This window comes from Tamandua tetradactyla, chromosome 11 (genome assembly GCF_023851605.1).
Source record: "Tamandua tetradactyla isolate mTamTet1 chromosome 11, mTamTet1.pri, whole genome shotgun sequence".
Taxonomy (NCBI): domain Eukaryota; kingdom Metazoa; phylum Chordata; class Mammalia; order Pilosa; family Myrmecophagidae; genus Tamandua; species Tamandua tetradactyla.
The window spans coordinates 96,049,097-96,075,983 of NC_135337.1; the positions used below are offsets into that span (position 1 = coordinate 96,049,097).

The following is a 26,887-nucleotide window of genomic DNA, read 5'->3' on the forward strand; positions in this document are numbered from 1 at the left end:
TGGGGGCGGGGCCCTCTAGGGAAGGACAGCGCTGGAGGGGGTGGGACCGCGGACTGGGGGCGGGGTCGAGTCCGCGGAAGGCGGGGCCTGTCTCCAGGAGGCGGGACTTGTCTGAGAGAGGCGGTCCGGGTCTGCATGTGGGTGGGGTTTGTAATGGGGGCGGGGCCTTTTAGGGAGGGCATGCCTGGGGATGGGGCGGGGCTATGGGTTGGACGGCGGGGACCAGCTGCAGAGGGTAGAAGCTGGTCTGCTGGACGGGACCGGACAGCGGAGGGGCGGGACCTGCCTGCAGGAGGCGGGGCCAGTGTGCCAATGGGAGGAGCCAGCCGGGGGAGAGGCGGGGCAGATCTGCAGGTGGGTAGGGTCTGTCCATGGGGCCCGGGACAGTCTGCAAGAGGGCAACTGGTGGAGCCCCAACGGCCTGGAGAGTCAGGTCGGGGCCGCAGGCGGGGCAGGGCGGGGCAGGGCTGTGGGACAGGGGCCTGGGCAACAGGTCGGCAGATCCGCGAGCTGGCAGCTGAGCTTGGTGCTCAATCCCTGAACGCCCCCTCCACCTGCCCTCAGACCCAAGAGCCTGTCACCCCTTAAACCTGGGAACCCGAGCCTTGGCCCCCTCCCAAGTGCCCCTCTGTTCCAGAAACAACCTGCTCCCGAGTCTGAGACCTCCATGCCCCGTTGATGCCAACCTCCCCTGACCCTGAGAATCTCCACCCTCAGACCCTCAAAGTTCCTGTTTCATCCACCAATTCTGGTTTTCACACCCCAAAACCCACCCTCACACTGTCTTCCCACTCAAATCCTCCACTCCAATCCCAACTTCCAGTATTCCAAAGTCCTGCCCAGAGACCCTTCAAATCCATTTACAGCCCCAAAGTCCATTCTGTCAGTGCCAACTCCTGCAGCCCCCTCCAGTCCCCCAAACACCCCAACCCTCAGCCATCCGAGACTGGTGGCTTCATCCTCTCTTCTTCCTCCCCCACCTTCATCCCTCTGGCCCCACAAGTGCCCCCACCCCCACCCCACTGAAGGCCTAGACTCTGCTCTGGAAGGGTCCCAGCTCCCCAGACCACTCTCCAGCCCGGAGCCCAGTTATTCTTTCGCCCGGAGTCAGAGTACCTTCCCTAGAGCAGCCTCGGGCAGGAACCCCAGAGGGACTTGAGCCCTCCAGGGCCTGCCTGGGTGGGCCCCTGCAGAGGTGCGTGTTCACATCAGGTGCCCGATCACCATGTAAAACACTCAGGCATCAATACTGCACAACTGGACAGATACCAGGTGCTAAGGGTGCCATGGCCTTCTGTACACAGCAAGCACTCAGTACGTGCCATTACGAGTGTATGTGCATGAGCAGCTCACATTCTGGCAAGCTCAGACTTTTGTCTGCCATATGGGCCTTTCTTCCAGGGGAGCTGGTGATGTCCGCTCACCTGCCCACCCCCACAGCTCTACAAACACACACACCAAAACAGCCTGGATTCGGACCTGCAGGTTACACACACGGCCCACGATCAGAAAGTGGAGGGCAGGAGAGGGTCGCTGGGTTTCTGGTGGCATGAAAAGGCCCTGGGGCAGGAGGCATCTGGCGTATTGCAAGGTGGAAGAAAGAGAGAGGGGAGGAGGCAGGGTGCTGGCATCTGGGCTGGGTGGAGGTTATTCCAGGCCATGTGTGCACTTTGCTGTAAGAGTGGGGGTGAGGCAGGGCAAGACCCCAGGCGCCACAGCGGGGCGGGGCAGGGCAGGGGCAGGTGGAGGTGGCACACATGGGACCCTGTACCCACTGCCTACTCCTGGTCTGGCAGTGATAACCTGTTGTCTGGCAGGTCCCCCAGGGCCGGGACAGGCAGGCAGCGTCCAGCAGGCCTGGTCACTTGGGCACCATGTGGCCTGCTGCTGGCATGGCTTGCCACAGGCAGGGCCTGGCTACCTACTCCTGCACCCTAAGCCAGCTGTTGGGGGTCTCAGTGCTATAGCCCCAGGTGTTACAGAGGAGGCAATCAAGGCTCAGGACGCTTCGCTTTCCTACCACCTCCCAGGCAGGGCCGTGTCCACCTCGTGGGTCCCAGAACACTGTGCTGCCTTGACCCCCAGTGTCCCCATGCCCTCCTCAGCGAGGTGGACAGGCTACCACTGTGGTCGACTCTAGGGCATTTTCATCCCCCCAGGCAGACACTCTGCAACCCTGAATCAAGAAGTCTCCATTTGCCCACCCAGCCCCTCCAGCCACTAATCTACTTTCTGTCTCTGTGGATTGGCCGGTCTGGGGTATTTCGTAGAAATGGTACCAGACAACCGGAGGCCTTGCAGCTGGTTTTTCTCACTGCCTCAATGTCTGCCAGGCTCAGGCACGCTGCAGCAGAACTTCACTCCTCTTCATGGCAGAGCAGGACCCCACTGCAGGGACCGGCAGCGTTGTTTCTCCGTTGTCTGTTGAGGGGCACTTGAGCCGTTTGTGCCTCCCGGGGTTGTCCGTCGTGCCGCTGTGGACAACCGCGTGCTGCAGTGGACAACTGGAACCCCTGCTTCGGTCCTCTAGGGTCCACCCTTAGGAGAAAAATTGCCAGACCAGGCGGTAGTTGCAGGAGCAGCATTTTGAAGAACCTCCCCGCGTTTTTGTTCTTCCTGCTTATGCTTCGTCTCCCCCACCGCAACCCCAACCCCACAAGGGCCGGGACACGTGTTCTCCTCGACAGCGGCTGCAGGGCCCCAGACAGAGCCGGCACGGGTGCGGGAAGGAGCCCTGAGATGCTGGCTGGATGCAGACTCTCGGGCTCTCCGGGCCCCAGATTTGTGTCTGAAAATGGGGGGGGGCTGACACCTTCATTCAGCCAGAATTAGTCCCCCTTCCTCCAAAACGGCTCTGACCTCCTCACCATCGTGCTTGTTGCTTTGCCCAGATCCCTGCCCACATGTTCCAGAATGTTCTGGAACTTCTACTCTAAGGACAAAAACAAGTCTAAGAGGCACAGTCAGCAAATGCCCCAGGCCCTTCCAGGTGGCAATACTGCCGCAACGGCCGTGGGCAGAGGGACAGTGGTGGAGGGGCCGACTGGCCAGGGACGGGTTGGGGTGGTCAGGGACACCTCTCTGAGGGGCAGTGTCTGAGCTTTGGGAGGGGCAGGGGACAGACTCTTCTCGGATGTTCCGGGGCATTCTTCCAGAGCGTTCCAGACCCCCCCCAAAAGCAACTAAAGCGGAGGTTCCAAGTCCGGAGCCCGGAAGAGCTTGGTGTGCTCGAGGGACGTGGACGGGGACCCCGCGGGCGAGGTGCGTGTGCGGGACGGAACCCAGAAGGAGGGTGTTGGCAGAGACGTAGCACGCACCGCCTCGGCTTGGCTTGCGGGGCCCAGCTGGGACCCGGCCTGCTGGTGCGGCACATCTGGCAGAAGGAGCCTCTATTGAACCAATCACCACACAAGCACACGAGCAGTAACGTAATTGTCAACACGATGAAGGCGCGCGTTGGGGCGTCGTGCTTTGGAGGCAGGAGCCAGCTGAGTGTTTTGGAGGCAGGAGCCAGCTGAGCCGGGCATCAGGGCGGGGCCTTCAGGCTAAAGAGTCGGCCAGAAGAAGAGGGTGTTGCAGGCAGGGGAGGCCCGGGTGAAGTCCCTGAGGCGGGAGCCAGGCCAGCGACGAGCAGGGGGGACCCGTGGGGGCCTCAGCCGCCCCCTCTGGCTTAACCTGGGTAGCCCCTGGCCCTGGGCGGATGTAGGGGCCAGGCCCGGCCTCAGGACACCCCTGGGGGCATCAAACGTGAGCCACAGTCCTTCCATGCCAGCACACTCCCCACCCCCAACCCTGTTTCCTCCCTTTCCCGGCGATTCCCGCCTCTGGACCAAGAACTCAGGCCTGTCACCAGGGAACCAGGAGAGGCAGTTGCCATGGCAACCCTGTGCTACCCAGACGCATGCTGCTGCCTGTTGCTATGACACCCGCCACCCACCCTCCATCTGGTCTCTGGTGGGTGCAGGAGGGTGGACAGAGAAGGGGGAGGGGGCTGCTTCCCAAATGCTGCACAGGGCTGGAGGCACAGACGAGGAGACTGAGGTTCCAGGAGGGGTGGCTGGGTGAGGGCACCAGGTCACTGAACTGGCCTTGCCCGTCTTGGAGACAAAGGGCCCCCTCTCTCCTGAGACCCCAGAGGAGACATCGCCTGGCTGCCTCTGCCCTGGGGCCGGGGGACCAGAGGGGCAGCACATGCCCCTCTGCAGCGGGTCTGGGGGCCCACGTCCATCCAGGAGGTGCCTCTGTGGTCTGTGTGGGCAGTGTGCTGGGCAGCGGATCAGACATGAGGGGTAGGGGGCTCGCCGAGGCCGTGACCCAGGAGGAAGACACGAACCAAGGGATGAAGCCAGGCACTTGGTACTAGGCGGGGGGAGAGTTGGACCAGGCACAGGCCCCAGACTCTACCCATTCCTCAGAGCCCAGCTCAGCCACCACCTCCTCCATGCAGCCTTCCCTCACCACCTGCCCTGCTGCACATGCCGACAGGCACAGTGGGGGCCCAGTATAATCTGTTCCACCCTTAAGAGGCGTCCATTTGGGCCCGGCCTTGGGCTGGTCGCTGGGGCTTCAAGAATTAATTCACCGGGGAGGGGGTGGGGAACGGCTGCCTGAAGGGCACGGTTTGTGGCGAATCCTGCAATTGTTCTGGAACTGCAGTGCTGACGGAGCTAAAAACACCGACATGGGCACTCTGGATGGTCAAAATGGTGAGCTTTGTGTTACATGGGTTTTTATCTCAATTTAAAGTGAAGTAAATTAATTAAAATCATTTTTTAAATAATTGATTCACTGGACACATATTAAAATGGAAAAGAAAAAAAAAAAACCCAGCAAAACCAAAAATACCCGCCCTGTGCTGGAGGTGGGGGGCGCTCAGGCTCAAGGGACAGACATGGTCAGTCGTGACTTTTCAGGTCCAAGTGGCAGGAGCCAAGCCCAGCTGGCCTAGGGGCCGGGAGGGCTTCAGGCACGGCTTGGTCCAGGGCTTCATGACATCATCCCTCTGGCAGGCTCTGTGACATGATGACAAAAGGCCTTTGGCAGCTCCAGGCTCAGCCTGTCCCAGCTCAGCAACCACAGTGGCCAAGGCATGTTTCTCTCCCAAAAATTCCACCCAGGCCTGGAAAGTACCACCCAGGCTGGTACTCTGCCCCCAAGCCCCCCAGCCCAGTGGTCAGCCCAAGCAGGTTTCCATGAGGAAGGGAAGAGGACAGCAGGCGCTGGGTAGGAACCTGCAGAGCCCAGGACAGCACTCCCGGCCGAAGGTGGCTGGAGTGAAAGCCCCAAGGCTGAATCATTGATGCCACTACTGGGAACAGCAAGGAAGGAAACGTTTTGTCTCTTTAAGCAGCAGTGGCCATCTGGGCTGCCAAGGCCGCAAGCAGCAAGCACAGAAGATTGGGCTCCAGGGCCTCTCAGGGTCTGGGCAGGGCGGTCACAACTCTGACAGGGCAAGGCCGAGGCTGGGAAACCCAGGGCCGGGGGCTGGCTTCAGGGTCCAGGATGGAGACAGAGGGATGCCCCAGCAAAAAAGAATGACCGAATCTTGGTAATGGCTGAGAACTTATAAAAGCATGTAACAAACATCTGGTGAACAAATACATAGATGAGAAGCGATGGCCCATCATCTGGTCTCTGCCAGAATTTCTGGGGAGCTGCCTTCAGGTAGTTATAAATGTTATGATAAAAGAGCCTGATATGGTTGAAAAAATGACTATTACCCAATTATAAACATGGACAGAGCAAAACAACAGGAAATGGGTATGAAAGGGGTGCTGGCCCAGTCTGGGGGTGGCAGGTAAGTCGCCCTTGCTCAGGAGCCATTTGGTGGGGGCATGGTGCAAGGGTCGTGCCGGGAAGGTATTCCTGGCAGAGGGAAACGAGCACAAAGGCCCTGGGTAGGAACAAGGTGGCCTCCAGGCTTCCAGAGAGAATCCTGTGCTGTGGGGCCCAGTGAGTGCGGGTGGAGACTGGGTTGCAGGCATAGGTGCAGGCGTGGTGGGCCTGGCTGGCACGGTCACATGTTCGGGCTCCTCAAAGGGACAGGAATTCCTGGAAGCAGGAGATGTAGGTTTAGGATTTGCTTCCTAACAATGGCTCCCCAATCAACTGCTGCCTGGAGAACCCACCGGTGGGGGTGTGGTGGGGGGAGCAGAGACAGCCCTGAGAGGGATGCAGTTGTCGAATAGGAGGTAATGGCAGCTTGGGCCATGGTGGCGGTCACGGAGGCAGAGAAGGGGCCAGCTTGAGGCTGAGCAGCAGGCCTGGCCAATGGGACGAAGTGGGGAGGAGGACGAGGAAGGAACAAGATGGCACCAGGTTTCGAGGGTTGCCACAATCTAGAGAGGCTGGTCGCCAGGCACAGCAAGGAACATGGGTCCCTCTGGAGCTAGGCTGGCCAGCAGCAGTTGTTGACCTAAACATACACCAACTGGAATGAAATAAAATGAAAAAGGCAAGCGTGTTTGGTTGGGAGTAGGGCAGGTGGAACCAGCTACTCATGGCTTCTACTCCCTTCCTGGGCAGGGTTCCTCTGGGGATGGGGGCCCGAATGACACCTCTGGGTTGAAGCCTGATGCTCAGTGGATCCCGGAAGCAAGCCAGGAGTTTGTTCTCTCTTTCTCTTTGCTTTAAATTTTTATTAGTAAAACCAATCAGCATACAGCACGAACATTCTTAACGTATGAACATTCCATACTTGGTGTGCAATCAACGGCTCAAATATCATCACTAGTTGCATATTCACCTCCATGATCATTTCTCAGAACATTTGCATCACTCCAGAAAAAAGAATAAAAAGAAAAACTCATACATACCATACCCCTTACCCCTCCCTCTCATTGGCCGCTGGTATTTCCCTCTACCCAATTTAACATTTGTTCTCCCTATTATTTATTTATTTATTTTTAATCCATATGTTTTACTCATCTGTCCATGCCCTGGATAAAAGGAGCATCAGACACAAGGTTTTCACAATCACACAGTCACATGGTGAAAGATATATCATTATATAATCGTCTTCAAGAAACATGGCTACTGAAACACAGCTCTACATTTTCAGGCAGTTCCCTCCAGCCTCTCCACTACATCTTGTATAACAAGGTGATATCCACTCAACATGTAAGAACAACCTCCAGGATAACCTCTCGACTCTGTTTGGAATCTCTCAGCCACTGACTCTTTATTTTGTCTCATTTTGCTCTTCCCCCTTTTGGTCAAGAAGGTTTTCTCAATCCCCTGATGCTGAGTCTCAGCTCATTCTAGGATTTCTGTCCCACGTTGCCAGGAAGGGCCACACCCCTGGGAGTCATGTCCCACGTAGACAGGGGAGGGTGGTGAGTTTGCTTGTCATGTTGCAAACCAGGAGTTTTAATAGAGTCTCCTCAAAAGGGGGAGCAGGGCTTGGGAGCCATGGCCTTGGGGTGGGGGATGTAAGGAGGGAGGCAGGGAGAGAAAACCCCTGACCTCTCAACCCTCTTCGGAGCCGCAAGTCCCTGGGAAGGCGGAGTGCTCATATGGTGGGAGAATGTGGGTGAGCCTCTCTGGAGACCCAGCCCCCATCACCCTGTCAGCCTGGAACCCCCAGAAGGACACCTCTGTCTGGTCCCTGGGGGTTGGGACCACCATGCCCCTCACCCCCAAACTCTCCCCAGGAGATAAGGTCTGCACCAGCCAGAATCTCTGGTTTCGAGCAACAGAAACCAATTTCAGTGGGCTGCAGTGAAAGGGAATGTGTGGGAAGGATGGGGAGGAGCCTGCGGGGGCAGGAAGGGTGGAGGTGCAGGACTGTGTTATAGCCTGGCTGTCCCCGTCCAGGATGATCCCCTCACGTGCTAAGGGCTGGAGAGGGAGGCTGGCGGGCCAACTTTGGTCCCCAGGGCCAGAAAAGGGGAGAAAATACATTGGGATGCCCCAGAACTCTCTGATGAACAGAGCTGCTCCCCCAAAAGAAGGGGAAATGGATGTCAGATTGGCAAAATAATTCCAAGCCTCCCCTTCGGGACCCAACACACCATTTCATAGCAGGGACATGGGGGCCCAGGAAGTGGTACTGGCCTCCCAGCCCCATTGGGAAGCAGGAGCCTCTTTTCCAGGCACAACCCTGTGTTGGGAGTGTGATGGGGGCTGGGCAGCAGAGGGGTGCCCCTGGAACCAGTTTCCAAGGCTTCCGCATCTCAGAGGGATCTAAGGTGGGCAGAGTTCATGGCCAAGCTCTGGCCAATTCCCCAAGGCAGACAGACAGACCAACAGAAGTGACTCGGCCCCAGACGTCTTTTATATACTTGGTTTATTTCCCAGCCCCGCCCCCACCAGTGCTGCACCCCCAGCCCCAGCCACCCCTCCTGGCACAGAGCTGCCCACCCTTGCATGGCTGGGATGGGAAAAGAGGGATCAGCTCTCAGCAAGAGGTGGCTCCCCTGGAACGTCAGGCCCCCAGAGAGGGGAGAGAAAGAAAGAGGAAGGCAGCACAAAGACTAGGGCTCAAATACTCAGAAGCCACAGGACAAAAGACAAAGAGGAGCACACCTGGGGAAGAGGAGGAGCAGTGAGGGACCTAAGGCGATCCCAAACCCCTACGAGGGCAGCATGGCCCCCAGAACCCCGGAGGTGAGGGCAGAACTGAGGAAAGGAGGATTTGGGGGTGGAGGAGCCCCAAAATGGAACCCACAGCAGACCTCTGGGTGCCCAGCAGGCCCTGGGCGGCCTGGGGCCTACAGCTTGGTCAGGCCCAGCTTCAGCTTGTAGGGCGGGGGGCTGTCCTCCCAGGTGGGCGACGGGGGCGGGTACAGGGACCAGTCGGGCTCTGCCAGGAAGCTTTTGTGCTGCTCCAGGGTCAGAGGCTGCAGGGGTGCAGGAAGGTGACAACAGTCCCACCCTCAACCCAAGGGCACCCCAAGGGAAGGGAGGGCGGGTGAGGGGGTGGGGCTGTGCAGGGAGGGGGAGGAGGGACTCCGGCCGCTCCCTCCCCCCCACCTGCCCACCTGGAGCTTGAGGCGCTGGCCCGGGGCAGTGACCAGGGTGGAGCAGCTCAACCACAGCATCACCAGCACCGAGAGGCAGAGGCAGCAGGCCAGGACCCAGCGCGGCAGCCCCGAGCGCCTGCGCGGGGAGCTCTGCTCAGCGGCTGGGAACCTCTGCCCTCGGGCTGCTCCCTGACCCCCACCCGGCAGGGCACCCACCGGGACATGCAGCTGAGGAAGTCATTGTCCTGAAACTCCTCGGGCTCCACCTTGGCCTTGCTGCTGGTCTTCACACGGATCTTGGCCTTTCTTACCTTGTCCAGGGGGCCTACGGGGTCTGAGAGGTGCAGCCGCCCTGAGAGGAGCGGTGGCCGCGGAAAGGACAGACGGGTACTTGGGACGCCGGGGCCTGCCGTCCTGGAGTAGAGGTCACAGCCCCGGGTGTGGGGGGGGTGGATGCGAGGTGCCCGGGAGGCGGACAGAGGGATTCTGGGAGGCGGACAGAGGGATTCTGGGAGGTAGACAGAGGAATTCTGGGAGGTAGACAGAGGGATTCTGGGGGGTAGACGGGATTCTAGGAGGCCAACAGAGGGATTCTGGAAGGTGGACAGAGGGGTTCTGGGAGGCAGACAAGGGATTCTGGGAGGCGGACAGAGGGGTTCTGGGAAGGAGATGAACAAGAAGCCCTGAGAGGTGAACAGAGGAATTCTGGGAGGAGGAGGAAGGAATTTGGAGAGTTAGTCAAAGGAATCCTGGGAGGTGGACAGAGGGATTCTGGGAGGTGGACAAGGAGCCCTGCGAGGTAGACTGAGGAATTCTGGAAGCCAGACAAAGGGATTTGGAGAGCTGGAAAAAGGAACCCCGGAAGGCGGACAGAGAATCTGGGATGCAGATGAAAGAATTCTGGGAGGCAGAGCCTAAAGCCCCAGGAGCTGAGAGATGGGTCCCCAATCCTAGCAGCTGGCCTTGGGCAGGAGATGCCCCCAAGGCTACACTGCCGGGAGGGCTGGGGGGGGGGAGGCAGCAGTGCCCCGTGGGAGGACACCTCCTCTCTGCCTGGCCTTACCCACGTGCACCTCCAAGGCGTCAGGGCGGGATCCCCGCCAGGTCACCTCCACGCGCTGCAGACGAGCGCCCTCAGTCCCTGGGCTCTCCACCACGGGCTGCGTCTGGGTGGGGAGCAGGAGGAGGCAGAGATGCGGTTTTAGCAGAGCCCTGCCTTGTCCCGCTGGGGTCTGGGCCGGGCAGGGAGGGCTTTCTTCAGCCCCCAGCCCCAGAAGTAGGAACACCAACTGGTGGAGCCAACAGAGATTGGCCAGAGATTGCGGGGTGGGGGAGGAGTGCAGGTCTGGGGCACTCATGACTCAGCCAGGGTCAATCAGAAGCATCTGTCCCCCAGTCGGGAGAGAAGCCCTTATCTGGAACTGAAGCCCTTGGAGAGGTGAGTGAGCCCCTGGATCCAGCTGTGCCTGAAGCTGAACCACGGGTGGACTTTGTGTTCTATAAGCCAATAGCTGAAGCACCCACCCCCTCTCCCCCACCATATGATGCTGGATTGGTGCGCCTGCTGCCAGAGCTCTCACCTGGAAGACCACCACCTTCCCATTGTCGGTCTGCAGATAGTATGTCCAGGTGGAGGACACGAAACCCTGGGCCGAGTTGACAAGGTCATTGCACAGAGTGGACAGCAGGTCCAGGAGCGAGAGGGCCCCACCTGGAGCTTCTAGAACCTTTCTCTGCTGCAGGAGAGGCCCAAGGCACAGAAGTGTCACCAGGTGTGGCATGAACCCATTGGGGAGGTCTGTGGCCAGAATTCACCATGATGGTGGTTGGCTAAATGGTATGGGGCAAAAGGGCATATAATGCAGGACGACCCTGGTGCTGCATTGCCTCACTGTGTGCCAGGAGGAAGCAGATTGCCCTCTCTGAACCCGACAGTGGGGGTTGCTCTTAAAAGTTCAACTAACGGCTCCTTCCAGGTTCCTGGCCCAGCCCGAGCAGCTAACGCAGCCTTTACTGCTGCCAGACGTTCCCCACCATTATTCTTGCTTTGGTGGCCTCAGGAGGAAACTTGGGACAGGAGAAGGTGAAGGGAAGAAGAGTCTTTCTGAGTAGAGAAACAACTTGGGGGGCGGGGGTGGGGTGGGGGAACGGGCACAGGTGGGAAAGGCTTTCCAGGGAGTCCCAGCTCCATGGGTCTTACTGTGCTGAGTGAGTTATGTACCTGAGTTTCCCCTGAGGTAGTACTGACTCACTCGTGGACCGTGCCATGGAGGAGAGAGATTGGGAGGCTGTGCCTATTGGAACCTCTGCACCCTATTTCCGACCCTCCCATCCCCATCCCAATGACAGGGACCACCTGCTCGTTAGGGTGGCAATATAGGGACAAAGCTTACACCTGCACCCAGTACACAGTAGGCACTCAATAAAGTCAGCCATGGCAATGCTGAAGATGAGTGAGGCGAGGGAGGGTTACAAGCCCAGGTGGCATCCCCTGCTGGGGCACTAAATGGGAGTAGGACTAGGGTGTGGGGACCGGTTCTGTGCCCCTTGTGGGGACTATGGAGGTGAGGAGAGGTGGGGGTGCGGCCGAGGGGAGGGGCAGGTGGCAGGAAGAGGGGCGCCCACCTTGGGCTCCTGCTCCGGCTGGGGCTCGGGCTCTGGCAGCTGGCTCCAGCACCCCTGGCTGCAGGCCTGCTGCTCTGTCTCCTTCACATAGGCCTCCACGCAGGCTGCAGAGCATGGGGGCTTTAGGGCTGCAGCCCCCACACCTCTCCCTCTCCTTGCACCCCCCCCCCCACTCCAGCCGGCCCTCACCTGCTTCGCACTCAGTCTGGGTGGCGTTGGGCTTGGCGCTCCTGGCCACAAAGCGGCAGATGGAGAAGAGGCGGCAGCCGCGCTCACAGGCGCTGACCAGGACAGCCCTGTCGTAGGGAGACTCCGAGGGGCCCTCAAGCCCCGCCTGGTCAGGGGAATAGGTGGCTCAGACCAGAGGAGTACTGGGGAGGATGTGAAGGCTGGAAGCACTCGGGAGGGGAAGCATGGAGGAGGTATGGCCTCACCGCCAAATCTAGGGAAATTGGGGTAAGGCTGCATCTCCCCTTCCCTGGTGGGGAGGGGGCTGGAAGGAACACAGGGAAGAGGGAGAGAAATGACCCCCCTATGGCTCCAGGGAGGGGGGTGTGAGGGGGGTTCTCAGGTTTGAGGAGCAGGGAAACCTGGGAGAGGAGGTTTTATTATCCTCTGGACCTGGGAAAACCGGATCTGGCTTGACTGGTGCAGGATGCACTAGGGGGCCAGAGGTTGGGGTGGAAGTTGGGGGGAGAATGGGAGAGCCATACAGGCCTAGAGAGAGAAGTTGAGGATGAGGGGGTCTTCAGGCCTGAGGATGATGGGAGGTGCGCCTGGGGCGCAGCAGAGAGCTGCCCACCGCAACAGCAGGAGCCCCAGACCCGCACTCCCCCCCACCCCGCAATCCTCCCACCCGCTCCCACTCGATAGACCCCAACCCCCACCCCTCCTTCATCGAACGACCCCCAGCCCTTCCCCGAGATAGGACCCCCGTCCCCCACCCCCGTCGGAGAGACCCGGGGTCCTCGCGCTGGCGACGCACGCGCCCGACCTGCGAGGGCAGCAGGTCGGAGTCGCGGTCGCGGCATCGCAGCTGGCAGCTCTGCGTGTCCCCGAGCTGCGGGGCGAAGGGGTCGCGGATGGGCGACGCGGGGACGGCGGGTGGCAGCGGCAGCAGCAGCAGCAGCAACGGCAGCATCGAGACGGTCGCCATGGCCGGGCCGGGTGCGGGGGGCGCCGGGCTCGGGCGCAGCGCGGAGGATGCGGCGGGGACCGGGAGCTGACGTCACCCGAGCGAGGCAGCCTGGGAAGGGGGGGCGGGGGATGCGGAGAACGGGCGGGGGAGCCGCGCTGCCGCAGCGTGGGGGTGCGGGGCCGCGCGTGGACGCGGGTAGGTGGCTCGCAGACCCGCCGTCTGTAGCCTCTGTGCCACGGAGCCCCGTCGGATCCCCTTGGTGCCCACAGGCCGAGGGGCTCTCACACAGCGCTGGGGGCTAAGAGGGAGGAAATAGGGCAAGGAGATAAGACTCCACTGGCCAGGGAGTCCTGGAGAGAGGGGAGGGGCAATCGGGGGAACGCAGCGGCTCGGGCAAAGGCCCTGAGACGGGAAGGAGCTTGTTGGAGGAGGGAGGTGAGGGTGCCAGGGCCAGGTCAGGAGTGCCGTGGGGAGATCTGTAACCGGGTCTCCACTGACACTCAGATCAGAGTGGAAGTGACTTGGCGCCCTCTGCCTCCTCCAAGAAGCCCTCCCAGCCCCTCTGGGGCTCCCCCAGCTTCACCCCTACCCCCCCACTTTCTGCCCCGGCTCAGATGAACGGAGCTGGGGACATCTGGCCCCATCTTCCCCAGCACCGGGGGGCACACGGGAGCCTGTGGGGGGCGGGAGTGGCTGCTAAATAGCTAACTCTTGCAGGAAAACTTGGAGCGATCAGGGGCCCTTTTGGCTCCCCAAACTGTCACACCCCAAGGTGGTCGATGTCCGCCCACGCGCCGACGCTAGGGTTAGGTGCGCCCTCAGCTCCTCTCTGCCAGGCACGGGAATGGGTCCCCTGCAGAGACAATGGCTCCCTGCCACGGCGCCTGGCGCAGGTGCCTGCGGACGCCGCGCCCCGCCACGGCCTGCGCGCCCCCCAGCTACGGCCCGCCCCCCAGCTACGCCCCGCCCCCGCAGACGGGGTGGCGACCACGCGGGGTCGTCGGGGCAGAGGGCGCTGCAGGTTCCGGCAGGGGAGGAGGGGACTCAGGAGGGGCCCTGGCGCGCCCCGCTCCCCCCGGGGCCTCCACGCTTTCATCTCGGCGGCCCGGGCCGGCCCCCACGTGGCTTAATCAGGCGCGGCTGTGCCTGACGGACCCGAACATCTGGATCCCGCCGCCGCCCCGCCCCTCCCGGGCGGAGGCCGCAGCGACACTCCGATCACGGGAGAAATGGGGAGCCCCGCGTTAGGTCCACCGCGTGCCAGGCCCGCACCTGTATGTCAGGACCTTTACTGCCCACCCACCCCCCCCTTTCCCGGAGAGGGGTCTCAGGGCTAGGAGCTCTGCTCAGGGCCGGGGTTCGAACCCTCACATACCAATTCCGGAGTCCGCGCGCTTCACCCCTGCCGGAGCATGACTGCCGGTCATTCATTGCCAGCCATATTCTGTGGACCTTGTCGCTTTCGGCCCTCTAACTTGGCACCGGGAGCACTGCCCCCTTCATAGGTGGGGAAACCGCGGCTCTGGAGGCGAAGTGAGAAGCAAAGAGAGGCGGGCAGTTCTGGGCCCAGGTAGCGCGCAGCGGACGCCGCGGGCATAAGAGGTGTCGCTGAGAGCCAGCAGGAGAGAGGGACACCGTGCGCTTTTGCAGAAAGGGAAACCGAGGCTGCAGGGGTCCGGTCGCTGGCCCAGGTCGCCCAGAGGTGAGGGGGAGAGTGTTTGATTACGACCCCCCCTTTCCGCTCCATGAGGCTGCCGGAGTGGGGGAGCGGAAGGAGGACTTGACCCGGGCCCCCCAGGTGAGCCCCCACCCCCACCCGCGCCCCTCCTAGCCGTTCCCCAGGGAGCCGGTCCAGGTGAGGGGCGGGCGGCCCGGCGGTCGGGGTCGGATTTCAGGAAATCCGCCGACATTCCTTCGGGGCTTAAGAGGGAAAGTTGACTCGGCGCCGCCCCTTGCCGCCCCCCACTTCCTACCCCCCGGGGCGGCGCGGCCGGAGGCGGGGGGCGCGCTGTGGCGGCCTGGTGTGAATCAGTCTTGGCCTGGGCGGCCGACCAGCGGCGGCCGAGGTCAGTGCGCCCTGCGGACAAGCGCTCTTTGTCCCTCCCCGCCCTCGGCACGACCCTGCTGACCCCCACCCCCAAAGCTCCTGGGAGGAGCTGGGCACCGCGGCGCCGGCCTGCCTGGGGTTGCGGGAGCAAGGGCGCAGCTGCCCACCCCCCACCCAACAGAGCTGGGGGTTCCTGGACCAAGAAGGCTGGGGTACCCCTCTTGAAACTCCAGCTTCCCAGCTCCGCCCCCAGAGCCTCCCGCCCAGGGGCGCAGGTTTGAAATAACAAAGCCTGGGACCCCTGCAGCCCCCTCCCTCTTTGCACACAGGCCTGCCACCAGGTGTGTGCGCCCCTCACTACATTTCCAGGCTGCCCTGAGGACCCCGGCTTCCCCTCCTTCCTGGAATGCCAGGCACTAACCCCATATTGGGAGTCCCGGGACGTGGGGTGCTCTGTGTCCTCCTCATTCCCATTGGCTCTGGGTCCCCCGGGCTCCCCAATATCCTGCTACCACTGTCCCAACCTGACTTAGAACCCTCTTCAGTGCCTGGACTCCCCACCCCCCACCTAACCCAAACCCCACACCCACGGATGGCCTCTGCAGACAGGGTCAGGCTAAGGAGGAGCTCGTCCCTGAGCCCGGGGTCAGGGGAGGCTTCTAGGAGAGAATGGGCCCCCCTTCCATGTGCCCTCTCTACATTCCCAGCCACCCTTAAGGACTTGGGTCAATATTTGCCAGGAGTTTTGTCAGTGCTGGCTCCATTCCTGTGCAAAGGGGGAAGGACACCACAGGGGCTCAAATTGTGTGCCCTAAACCCAGAGTCACCCAGAGGGCGGAAGTTGCTCCTTAAGGCAGGGGTTCAAAGGACCTGGATTCTCAACTCCTTCTTTGGGAAGGACGAGAGAGGGGCAGCTGCAGGCTTGGTTCGCACAGCGAGGGAGGGGAGGGGGCTTGGCTAGAACCTGGGCCAGGGGACTCACTGGGGCTGTTTTCCTGCTACCTGGAGGAACCGAAAATTCTTCTCCTCCCTTTGATTTTGCAAATGTTTTTTAACCTCTCGTCCCAGGGCCCAGTGTAAAGAAGTAAGTTGCAGGGGAAACAAGATGTTCAAAGAGCTGCAAATTTTTACAAAGACAATAAAATGGGGAAGGAGGTGTAGAGGGGCTGGGGAGGGTGGGATGCTTTCTGAGGGGTGACAGTTAAGCTACGATGTGATGAAAGTACTGACTGGGGGAGGGGGACTGGGGGCAATGACATCCCAGACGGTGCAAAGGCCCTGGGGCAGCCAAAGCCTGGAGTGTGGGGGAGATGTGCAGCGGCTAAAGTGGCTGGAGCTGAGCGCCAGGAAGGGAGAGAGGAGGGAGAGGGTGGCAGGACTGCGACCTTTTGCTTCTTTTACAAGCCCCCAGACTGCTGGCAGGAAGAGAGGCCCAGAATCCTGGGGGGGAGCCAGGGGCTCCATTCCTGAGAAACGGTGGGGCGTGGCCCAGGGCGGGCTGGGGAGAAGGGGTCAAGCCTCGGCATCAGGATGTGTTTTGGAATTGGAGCCAACAGGATTTGCTGATGGATTGGCCGTGGGGGATGAGGGAAGGAGAGAGTTGTCATGCACGCCCCCAGGTCTCCAGCCCAGCACCTGGGTGGATGGGGGAGCCCTGCCCCAAGATGGGAACCGCTGGCGGAGGCGCTGGGTTGGGGAGGGGGTGGGGTCTGGGGGAGGGGGGAATATCGAGATTTTGCCAGAGACCTAAAGTCCTCCAGTGATCTGGGGTGGGGGTTCCATTGTCTTTCCCCGTCCGGGGGCTTTGGCAAGGCAGGGACTGCGGGGGCTGAAGGGTTGGGTGGCACATACCTGGGAAGCCCAACTGTAGCCAAAGAACTGCCCCCTTCACCTGCCCTTCCCCACCTGGCAGGGTCTGGCTACGGCCCCATTTCTGAGGAGTCAAACTGAGGCCGGGATGCCCTCCCCTCCAGAAGAACAGGCTGGGTGCTGTGTACAGCTGCGTCTGCCTCCTGTGTTTCCATCCCTCCTCCCCCAGCTGGCTTGGAGTCCTCCACCCGTGGAGAGGGAACTGAGGCAGGTGAAGTCTGGCTTGCCCCAGTAAAGGGCAGTGCACGCTGCCTTGCCTTCACCTCCCACCTCCACCCCCAACCCAGAGGCCAGATCTGGGGAGAGGGGGCTAAGCCCCAGCCTCCTGTTCTGTTCTTTGACAGTATGGAGTCTGAGCTGGGGACCCAACTAGGAGATGGGGGACAATGGGAACCCCCCTGGTTCAGCGGGAGAACTGGGGGCGCCGTCCTGGTAGCAGCGGACTCACACCCCTTCTGTCCCTGACGCCGCAAACACGCGGCTGTGGGGCCCGGCTGCGACCCCAGCCCGGGACCCAGGCCGACCCAGGAAGTCTCATTTCCGGGGTCCCGTCCCCGGTGGTCTCCAGGCCTCAGGCCCAGAAACGCTTTATTCATGGGCACTCAGATCGGGAGGAAGGCGTGAGGCGCCTGAGCCGGGAGGGGTCCCGAAACCTGAGCCGTGTGTGGCCAAAAATAATAACCCCAAGCAGCAGCCCTTTGCGAAGGAGAGGAGCTCCGCGTTGTTCCGGGCGGCGGCGTTACCTGAAGCCGGGCGGCGGCCGCCGAGCGATTACTCACCGCGTGGCGCACCCCACCTGCGGGCCGCTGAACGGATTTTTCCGTGGGGGGTGTCAGTGAGGCCGGGGGTGGGGGCATGCCTTATGGCTCCCCACCGGGAACCCCTCCTACTGCGCGCGCAGGACCGAAATGCCCCGGCAGGCCCGAGTCCCCGCTCCCTCGAGGGCCCACGGTCCCTGTCCGCTCCCGCGAGGGCGCCCCAAGGAGCCCTCCCCGCCTGGCGCGAGAGGGGCAGCCGGGCCGGTCGGAGGCTGAGGACGGTGCCTTCCTGCTGTCTCTCTCCTCTTCCCTCCTGCAAAGCCTCGGCCGGGCGGCGCGCAGAGCGTCGAGGGCAGGCGGGATGGGGAGGGGTCCGCTGGGCCGGGGCTGGTGGGACCCTCACGCGGAGGCGGGGGGCGACCTTCAGGCCCCGGGGAGTAGGAAGGGGGCAGCAGACGTGGGGGGGGCGGAGGCGGGGCGCAGGGACCGCTCAGTGGGGGGGGCGGGGCCAGAGTTGGGGTGGGGGCTAAGGCGCAGGAACCCGCCCGGAGGGAGGGAGCGAGGAGGAGACCCGGGCTCGGGCCGCGGGGGCACCGAAGGGGCACTAGGCGGCGAGGAGGGTGCGGGGAGGTGGGCGGCGTGGAAACGGGATTCGGAACGCCGAGACGGGAGTGAGCGGGTGGAAAAGGAGGTCCCGGGCCGGCCGGGGTGGGGGTGGGGCCCTTGGGCCACGGGACAGGGCGCGCGCGGTGAGCGGCGGGGCGGAGGCCGGCGGGAGGGGCGCGCGGTGCCCGCGGGCGGCGCGGAGGCCGGTGCGGGGCCCGCCGCCCCCCCGGGGCCGGGCCGGGCCGGGGGCGGGGCCGGGCGGGGCCAGCGGCGCATTAGCGCCTTGTCAATTCGGCTGCTCAGACTTGCTCCGGCCTCCGCGCCCGCTCCCAGAGACGTGCGGGCGGCCCGGCCCGCGCCCTCCCGCACCCTTCCGCGCCCGGTGCCGCCGCCGCCCGCCGCGCGCCTCCCGCAGCGCCGGCCCCATGCCCGCCGGCCGCCCGGGCCCCGCCGCCCAGTCCGCGCGGCCGCCGCCGCCTCTGCTCCTGCTGCTACTCGGCGTCCTGGGGGCGCCGCGAGCCGGCTCGGGAGCCCGTGAGTACCCATGCCGCTCCCCGTCCCTGCGCGGACCCGGGGCGGGCGCCCGGGGGCAGCCGTGGGGGGAGGAGGGGGCGCGGGCGCCACCTGGACAGCCCGGGAACAAAGGAAGGCGCCCCCCGGCGCGGCCCTCGGGGCGCCCTCACCTGTGGTCGCCGCGGCCCCCCGCGCATACGTCCGGCTTCCGTGCTCGAGGCCTTTTTACCTGGGCCGCCCGGCCGAGGGCGCCGTGCCCAACCCTCGGGGGCCCGTGGAGCCGCGGCCTGGGACCCTGTGCACGCCTGGACGCGGCGGGCGCACGCGGCGGCGGACCCGGAGCTACGGGAACTCCCGAGCGCCGTGGCGGGGCAGGGGGCGCACGCGGCGGGCGCGCTGGGTGCGGGCCCGGAAAGACCATGCTCCCCGAACAGAGGATGAGCCCCGCGGGAAGGGTGGGGCGGGAGGGGGGCCGCTCTGACCGCCTGGCGCGCAGCCCGGTGTCCCTGGGGACGCGCGTCTCATGGGCCGGCGCCGCCCCTCTACCCGTGCGGAATCGCGGGAAGTTGCCGCTGTCCCGGCCGCCTGCGGCGTTCGGGCCTGCCCGGCTGGGCAGCATCGGGTTGGGAGTCTCCGGGAGAGAATCTTTGTGAGTGAGTGGGTGAGAGGGGAAAGCACCCGAGCCAGCTAGTGGGGCACCTTGGCCCAGCTTTGGGGCGGGGGCAGAGGGGAGTCCCACCAGGAGCCCACAGCCCCGAGGACTGGCCATCCCTGCCCTGAAGGGAGCGCCCCAGTCACTGCACACCCTGCCAGGACTCGGCCTCCATATCCAGACCCTCTGCCAGACACACCCAGGGCCACAGAAAGCCTTCCTGGCCTGGGGCCGTCACCCTCGCGCCCCGACCAGCGCCGCCTTCCTGCCGCGCATTGGCACCCAGTGCATTCACAGTTCCACGTTCTCACTCGGCAACAGAGGCACCCCCCTCCCGGCCGGTCCGGGTGCAGCAGGCCCCCGCGGCCCACACTGCTTGCCGGCAGGACCCCTGGGGAAGAGCTGTTTGCAGGCTCCCTGCTCAACCCCTGCGGAAGGGCTTAAGTTTGGGACCCCCCCACCCTGGGGCACTGCCCGTAGCCCCAGCTGGCCCTAGGCGCTGGGGCAGGTGAGGGGTGGCCCCTGTCCTCTCGGATCTGTCCGGGCTCAGCCCGCTGGGGCAGTGCCTGCGGTGCCACCTGACCACCAGCCTTTGTTTCCTGGTCCCTAGAGGAGCAGGCCAAGGGGCAGGCTGTGCAGCTCCGCCAATGCTTTCTCCCCTTTGAGGGGGAAGAAATTAAATAAAGGTTTCTCACACCTCAGCAATATGGTTCTACTTAAGGTGTTGTCTTAACACCTGGTGAACAGGCCGGGGGTGGGGGCGGTTGTAAAGTGTCTGCAGGTACTAGCCAGGGCAGGAGGTGGGGACCCTGTGGGGACCAGGGATGGAGGCTGCCCTCCCTCCCCCCCTGGCTTGCAGAGAATCTCACACTTTTCCCTTTTAAAACACATGGTGTTCCTTTTTAATAACGCCAGTGGCTCCAGATTGGGAAAGGGAGGGGGGGGGGGAGTTTTAAAGGCCTCAGTTCTGCAGGAAGGCAGAGAGGCAGGGAATGGGAACGGGTGGGGGGCTGTCCAAAAGCCCAGCCCAGGATCTTCTTTGGGGGGTCCTCCAGGAGGAACCCCAAGCCTGCCCCTGTGGGCTGTTCCCAGCTGCCCTCCTGGGCCTCCTGCCCCAAGCCCCAGGGCCCAGGGCTCACTCTTTGGGGAGGCTTGGAGGGAGCAGGGATCCCAGACCTTGGAGGGACTGCAGCCCCAGTAGTTCCCCCGGCCCCCCTGAACACATGTATCCATTTCCCCACTAAGTAAAAAGTATCCCTCCTCCCCCTTTATGGAGAAGACAGGAGGGGAGGGGACACGGCCAGCCCAGGTGGCCAGTGGGGACCGGCATTGCGGCCCAGGAGGAAAAGGCCTTGGCCCTCCCCCTGACCTTTCCTGCTGAGGCCGGCCGGCCGCGGAGGTGGGGGGGGACTGGCCTGTCCGGGCCCGCCCGGCCCCCGGAGGGCAGCTGCAGCCGCTGGCAGGCAGGCCACCCCATTCCCAGCCAGCAGGGTGTGGCACGGGGGGCAGTGCCCCCCAGCCAGGACACCCTAGAGAGCCCCTTCCTCACCAGGCCTTGGCGGCAGGCAGGGGGAACATTCCCCCCCACACACACGGAGGGGCCGAGACTGGGCCTGGGGACTGGGCAGTTTGGGCTGTGCCTCCCACCCGGCTGGGGGGCGGGCAGGAAGCAGTGGGTGGGCTGGGGCAGAGGCGCTGGCACGCCGGAGGCCGTGCCGAAGGAGGAATTCCGAATTAGCGGGCGGTTGGCTGCCTGGGACCTCCCGGGCGGCCCCCTTGGCCGCCGCCCCCGGCCGCCCCCGCCTCCCGGCCTGGCCCGCGCAGCCAGCTCCTTCGCACGGACGCCGGGACCTCCGGCGCGCCCTGGGCCAAGCCCCAAACGCAACTGTGATCCCAGGCTCCAGCAAGATGTGGCCTCCGCGCCAAGTTTGCCCCGGAAAATCGTCAGGCCCGGCCCGGGAACCGTGTCCACCCCGCCTGGGCCTTCGGGGGCCGCCAGGGCGGGCGTGGGGCGGCTGCTGGCACCCGGGGGGCCAGGCGCACCCAGTCCTTGGCTGCCCCTGCCCCTCTGCCCGCTGCAGCCCCTTCCCATGGCCCCCTGGGGACCCTTTCAAACGTAAATCCAGCCACCTCCCTCCCCTGCTCAGAACCCCCAGGAAGGCCTTGGTGTGGGAATCAACCCCAGCACTGCCCTGGGCCCTTGCTGGGCCCTGCTGGCCCCTGGACCTTGGCGCTGGCCGCTCCCACCCTGAAACCCCCTCTCTAGATGTTTTCATGGCTAATTCCCTCAAATGTCACCTCCCCAGAGAGGTGTGGGGCCACCCTGCTGCCGCCCCGGGTTGCCCCCCTCTGGCTCCTGTCCTGCTTTCTTTTCTCCCCAGCTCTTTCCTTCTAGGCATGTACTAGTGCCCTGCCCTTCCCTGCACTCAGGGGCAGGAGTTTTGCGTGTCCTTGTCACCGCTGTGCCCAGCAAGAGTGGATGGATGAGTGAATGAGTCCCCACAACGGCCCTGGGTGGAGGAGGGCCCCTCCCCAGGGCTCCTGCAGGTGGGGGGCATTTGAACCTGGGCCCCGAGGGTCTCATGGGATTGTCCTCCCCAAAAAAACTGCATGTACTGTGTTGGCACCACTTCCCAGGCGGGGAAACTGAGGCTCCCAGAGGTTCCAGGGGTGCTTGCCGTGGCAGCGCCCAGCAAATGAGAGGCCTGGGCTGGGTGTCCCGTCCCTTCCAAGGCCCGGGGTTCCCTGTGCATAAAATAGGGTCCTCCTAGGTTCCCATCTCCAGACCCCCAGACTGACCTGACGGCTGGCGAGAAGCACAGACCCCAACCCTGGGTGACCCCAAACTGAAGCCCCCTGTCATCTGGGGACACAGAGCCTTCACACCCCCATTTTGTAGCTTAGGGAAACTGAGTTGGGGGAAAGATGATGACATCATCCAGGTGGGATGGAGGAGCCGAGAGTTCGCGATCCCTGGCTCCCCCACCGCCCCTTCAGCTCTCGTGGCAGCAGGCAGTGCAGCTGCAACCGGAGGTCGGGGCTCCCCACAGAAAAGCACCCACCATGCGTGAGCAGTCAGGGGCGCCATCGAGAGGGAGGGTGTCAATGCTCGCCAGAACTCGGAGCAAACCAAGTCAGTGGCTCTGAGCAGGCGTTTCTCCTGCGGCTTGGTGGCTATCCCGAGAGCCTCGAGTGCATCCGTGGGAAAGTGGCCGCGGGGCCTCTCTCCCGGGCCGGACCAGCCTGGCCTGGCTGCCTCCAACCCTGTGGCTCACACCTTTCCTCTCTGACCCAGACGCGGCCGTGATCAGGCCCCAAGACCCCACGCTCCTCGTCGGCTCCTCCCTGCGGGCCACATGCTCGGTGCATGGTGACGTGCCGGGGCCCACGGCCGACGGCCTCTACTGGACCCTCAATGGTCGCCGGCTGCCCCCCGAGCTGTCCCGGGTGCTCAACGCGTCCACGCTGGCCCTCGCGCTCGCCAACCTCAACGGCTCGCGGCAGCAGTCAGGCGACAACCTTGTGTGCCATGCGCCCGACGGCGGCATCCTGGCAGGCTCCTGCCTCTACGTGGGCCGTGAGTGCGCGGGGCAGGGGTGTGGGGGGCGCTTCCAGGCCGGGGGAGCCTGCCGCCCGCGAGGGTGCCCGCAGAGCCAGGGCCCACGCCGTCCGCCGTCCCCCAGTGCCCCCGGAGAAACCCTTCAACATCAGCTGCTGGTCCAAGAACATGAAGGACCTGACGTGTCGCTGGACGCCTGGCGCCCCGGGCGAGACCTTCCTGCACACCAACTACTCCCTCAAGTACAAGCTGAGGTGGGTGGGGGCCAGGGGTCCAGGGGCTGGGGGGGCCGGGCGGACTGGGCACCCCTCACCGGCCCGGCGGCCACAGGTGGTACGGCCAGGAGAACACGTGCGAGGACTACCACGCCGCGGGGCCCCACTCCTGCCGCATCCCCCGGGACCTGGCCCTTTTCACACCCTACGAGATCTGGGTGGAGGCCAGCAACCGCCTGGGATCGGCCCGCTCCGACGTGCTTACGCTGGACGTCCTGGATGTGGGTGAGGCCCGGGCCCCCGCCCGCCTGTCCCCCCATCTACCCCCGCCCCCCCCCCCCGGCTGTCCCTGCCGGTCCCGAGTGGGGGAGGGGCCCAGAGCCCCCCCTCGCAGAGGCCCGGACCTCCACCCTGCAGAGAACACCTGGCCGGGCCCCCCCTCAGCAGCCCAGGTGTGCAGGAGGGGCCCCGGGGGAGCGGGCTGGGGCGCCCAGGTCGGAGGCGCCCCAGGAAGCCTGGCAGGAAACGCTGCAGGATCGGCCTAATCTAATTAGGGGGTTTCTCAGCCCGAGCAGGCCTGGGTTTAACCCTTTCAGCCCCTCATGCGGCCTCAGGGGGAGATGGCCCGGCCCCCAGCAGGACCCCCAGGGCCCCTCCGGGCTCCTAGAGGGCCCTCCCACACCCCTCCCTGCCCGGTCTGTTTTCCCCACCCGCATGTCCCCAAGCTGCAGTGCAATCCTCAGGGGTCCCTCTGCACCCTACAAAGTTGCGGGCCCCATAGCCCCCATTGTAAAATATGCCCAAACCAGACGGGGGGGTGTGGGCTGGGGATCTTCCCTGGGGACTGCTGGACAGGCCACCTGGCTGCTCTCCGTCATCACCCCTCCAGGGCCTGGACACGGGTGGTTGTCTCCCTCCCCAGGTAGAAATGGTGATAGGATTTGGTCACCTGCCCAGGGACCGGGTGCCGAGGGTCCCCTTGGTGAGGTCACGGGACCCACGGGGGTCCCAAGGGGCAGAGGGCCCGTGGGGCAGGAGACCAGCCGGGCTGAACAGAGCCAGGGACCCACCCCCACCCCGGCTGCCTGCAGTGACCACTGACCCCCCACCGGACGTGCACGTGAGCCGCGTCGGGGGCCTGGAGGACCAGCTGAGCGTGCGCTGGGTGTCGCCGCCCGCCCTCAAGGACTTCCTTTTCCAAGCCAAGTACCAGATTCGCTACCGTGTGGAGGAGAGCGTGGACTGGAAGGTGCTGCCCGCCCAGACCCCGCGCCCCCCCAGCCCCGCCCCCCGCTGACCCTGCGCCCCCCCCACCCCAGGTGGTAGACGACGCCAGCAATCAGACCTCGTGCCGCCTGGCCGGCCTGAAGCCGGGCACCGTCTACTTCGTGCAAGTCCGCTGCAACCCCTTCGGCATCTACGGGTCCAAGAAGGCAGGGATCTGGAGCGAGTGGAGCCACCCCACGGCCGCCTCCACCCCCCGCAGCGGTGAGTAACCCTGGCAGGGTCGGGAGATGCTGGGAGCGGTGGAAGGGCCCCGTCCCCAGACTGGCAGGCCCAGCGTGTCACATGCCTTGCTTCCTTCCAGAGAGCTGAGGTCTCAGACTCATGGCCCTGGGGCCGAATGTGGTCCCTCCATCTATTCTCGTGGGCTGCTGTTTTAAAAAAAAGGTTTTAAAGTACTTACAAGCATTTAAAAGCAGGAAGGTTTTACACAAACCCTGGATGTTGTAGCAAAATCATTCTTGAGGAAACTGAGCCAGCTGGGCAGTCTTGCCCCTGCCCACATCTGGCCTGCCTCGTACAGTTGCCTCAGCCCCTGAGAGCGAATGAGCTTCAGACCCCTGCTTTGGAGGCCGATCAATGCTGAGTCTCCCTCCCTCTGGCCTCAGTTTCCCCTTCTGACCAAGGTGGGGGCAGTGGGGGAGAAGAGGGGCCTGGGTCTGACCCCAGGGAAGTGCTTTAAAGGCTGCCCCACAGCGGGTGATTCAGAAGTGCTGGCAGGTTCCCGCTCTCCCCCCATGGTCACCCCGTGGCTCAGGGAGGTTTCCCCGGCCCCCCCGAGTCCCCCCAGTGACCTGAGCTCCGCTTGTGGGGAGTTCAGGCCCAGGCTCAGGGGACAGAGGAGGAAACTGAGGCCAGGCAGGGACGGGGAGAACTGGGCCCCAGCCAGCTCTGAGCCCCCATCGCGGGCCCCTGCAGGTCTGGGGGGCGGAGCGAGCATGGGCGGGGCCCCAGCCTTGGCCCCGGCGTGCCCAGCACCTGCGGTTCTTGCACGGGAGCCAGCAGGCCCTGTGTCCATGGGGAGCAGGGGGACGCGGGGGAGGGGGGGGCCGGGGCCGTGCCAGGGCCTGTCAACGGGTCCCCCGCGTTATTTACGACGTGAGGCCCATGTCCTTATCCGCCCATGCGCCGGCCTGCTCGGGGCTGGCTGCGGCCAGTGGCTGGACCGACCACCTGGCCGCTCCCGGGCCGCGCTGGGGCCAGCCCCTCAGCCCCTCGGCTGCATCTCCCTGTGCCTCCGATGTCTGTCTGACTGGGTCCCCCCCCCCCTCCACCTCCCAGTCTTCCCCCTCCTCTCTCAGCCGCTCTCTGCCTGACCCGGGCCCTGGCCCCTGGCCCCACTCTGGCCCTTCCCCTGCCCCCGCCTGGCCTCTGCCACACCTCCCCCCCCCCAGCCTCTCCAACTCTACCCTTGCCCCCTTGCCCCCTTTTCCCCCTTCCTCGGCCTCCCCTTTCCCGGCCTCCCCCTCCTTCCACTGCACCTGGCTGTGGCCACGGGAACCGCGTGTTCCTGGAGACGTGGAGGAGGAGCCCTTCCCTCCCGGCCCCTCCCCAGGGCGCAGCTGAGCCGCTGGGCGGGGCCGTCGGGAGGACCCGGCCCCGGAGCACTAGGAAGGGGTCCCGCGGGGGCGGGGGGGGGCGATCGGGGTCGCCCTGCCCGCGCGCTCACGCTGCGGCCCGCCTGCCCCCAGAGCGCCCGGGCCCGGGCGGCGGCGCGTGCGAGCCCCGGGGCGGCGAGACGAGCTCGGGGCCGGTGCGGCGCGAGCTCAAGCAGTTTCTGGGCTGGCTCAAGAAGCACGCGTACTGCTCCAACCTCAGCTTCCGCCTCTACGACCAGTGGCGGGCCTGGATGCAGAAGTCGCAGAAGACGCGCAACCAGGTAGGGCCCGGCGGGCGGGAAGAGCCCTGGGGGGAGCGCGGGCGGGGTTCGGGCTTGCGGCCCCCTCCACAGCGCCGCCTTCCTTCCAAGCACAGGACGAGGGGATCCTGCCCTCGGGCCGACGGGGCACGGCGAGAGGTAAGGGGCCCGAGGGAGGGGGTGGCAGAGGCTAGTCGCAACCCCCCACCCTTCCCTTAGCTCTTCGCAGCTGGAGTCCCTCCCGCCAGTCTTTCATTCTTCAGCATTTATTTAGCACTTTCCGTGTGCGGGGCCTAAGGCTTGTAGCACAAAAGCCCCCTCCCCGCACCCACAAAGTCCCAGAGACTGCGGAGCTCTGGGAGTAAACTGGGAGAACGCCTCTCCCTCAGCCAGCCCCTTGACCCCACCCCCACCCCCACCCCGAGGCCGCCTGGTGGAACTGCTGCCCGCTGAGTGGGCTTCCCCTCTGCCTGCCAGGTCCTGCCAGATAAACTCTAGGGGGCTGGGGCCGCCCTGGCTCCCCAGGGGCCACACCCAGACGGGGCCACCTCTGCACAGCCCGATGGCGACAAAGGCGCTTTCCCCACGAGGGCCACCGGTGGGGGTGGGGTACCCCAGTTGGGCAAGGGGAGGGAGTGAGAGCCGAGTTGAACTGCCCAGAACCCTTGCCAGGGCTGGCGTGGTGGGGGAAGAGGAGAGGCCATTCCCCCCCCTACCCAGCACGCCTCCAGGAGTCTTAAATAAATGGTCTCTTTCGGTGCCCCGAAATGATGCCTGTGGATTTGGGTTGGGAGCAGCCG

At 64.3% G+C, this 26,887-nt stretch overlaps 2 protein-coding genes and 1 long non-coding RNA gene across 5 annotated transcripts; 2 read left to right on the forward strand and 1 right to left on the reverse strand.

The window, feature by feature from the left end:
- Positions 1-8,270: 8,270 nt before the first annotated feature.
- TMEM59L (transmembrane protein 59 like) lies at positions 8,271-12,784 on the reverse strand. Of its 2 annotated transcripts, none has more exons than XM_077122124.1 (8): positions 12,583-12,784; positions 11,778-11,922; positions 11,589-11,692; positions 10,544-10,699; positions 10,027-10,129; positions 9,180-9,288; positions 8,982-9,099; positions 8,271-8,840 (listed from the first exon to the last, which is right to left on the reverse strand). In XM_077122124.1, exons 1-8 carry the CDS (start codon positions 12,742-12,744, stop codon positions 8,712-8,714), a joined length of 1,026 nt encoding a protein of 341 aa, XP_076978239.1. In that variant the 5' UTR covers positions 12,745-12,784; the 3' UTR covers positions 8,271-8,711. The 2 variants fall into 2 exon arrangements, with proteins under 2 accessions (XP_076978239.1, XP_076978238.1); XM_077122123.1 differs by having other exon boundaries at positions 9,180-9,297; positions 12,583-12,782.
- LOC143650850 (uncharacterized) lies at positions 9,547-11,030 on the forward strand. The gene is made up of 3 exons (XR_013159688.1): positions 9,547-9,653; positions 10,360-10,401; positions 10,535-11,030. It is a non-coding gene; the product is annotated as an uncharacterized LOC143650850 (long non-coding RNA).
- A 5,647-nt stretch (positions 12,785-18,431) lies between the features above and the next one.
- CRLF1 (cytokine receptor like factor 1) lies at positions 18,432-26,855 on the forward strand. Of its 2 annotated transcripts, none has more exons than XM_077122109.1 (9): positions 18,432-18,540; positions 22,467-22,748; positions 22,855-22,984; positions 23,061-23,230; positions 24,037-24,194; positions 24,265-24,433; positions 25,921-26,108; positions 26,199-26,246; positions 26,565-26,855. In XM_077122109.1, the coding sequence occupies exons 1-9, from the start codon at positions 18,432-18,434 to the stop codon at positions 26,583-26,585; spliced, it is 1,275 nt and encodes a 424-aa protein (XP_076978224.1). In that variant the 3' UTR covers positions 26,586-26,855. The 2 variants fall into 2 exon arrangements, with proteins under 2 accessions (XP_076978224.1, XP_076978225.1); XM_077122110.1 differs by having other exon boundaries at positions 26,204-26,246.
- The last annotated feature ends 32 nt before the right edge of the window (positions 26,856-26,887 follow it).

Excerpts from the sequence above, each read along its gene's own strand:
- CRLF1 (XM_077122109.1), top strand. The coding sequence starts at position 18,432 with ATGCCCGCCGGCCGCCCGGGCCCCGCCGCCCAGTCCGCGCGGCCGCCG. Across the intron at positions 24,195-24,264 it reads AGGAGAGCGTGGACTGGAAG|GTGGTAGACGACGCCAGCAA; the intron begins GTGCTGCCCGCC and ends CCCCCACCCCAG. Across the intron at positions 24,434-25,920 it reads CGCCTCCACCCCCCGCAGCG|AGCGCCCGGGCCCGGGCGGC; the intron begins GTGAGTAACCCT and ends GCCTGCCCCCAG.
- TMEM59L (XM_077122123.1), bottom strand. The coding sequence starts at position 12,744 with ATGGCGACCGTCTCGATGCTGCCGTTGCTGCTGCTGCTGCTGCCGCTG. Across the intron at positions 11,923-12,582 it reads CCGACCTGCTGCCCTCGCAG|GCGGGGCTTGAGGGCCCCTC; the intron begins GTCGGGCGCGTG and ends TCCCCTGACCAG. Across the intron at positions 8,841-8,981 it reads GCCAGCGCCTCAAGCTCCAG|CCTCTGACCCTGGAGCAGCA; the intron begins GTGGGCAGGTGG and ends GCACCCCTGCAG.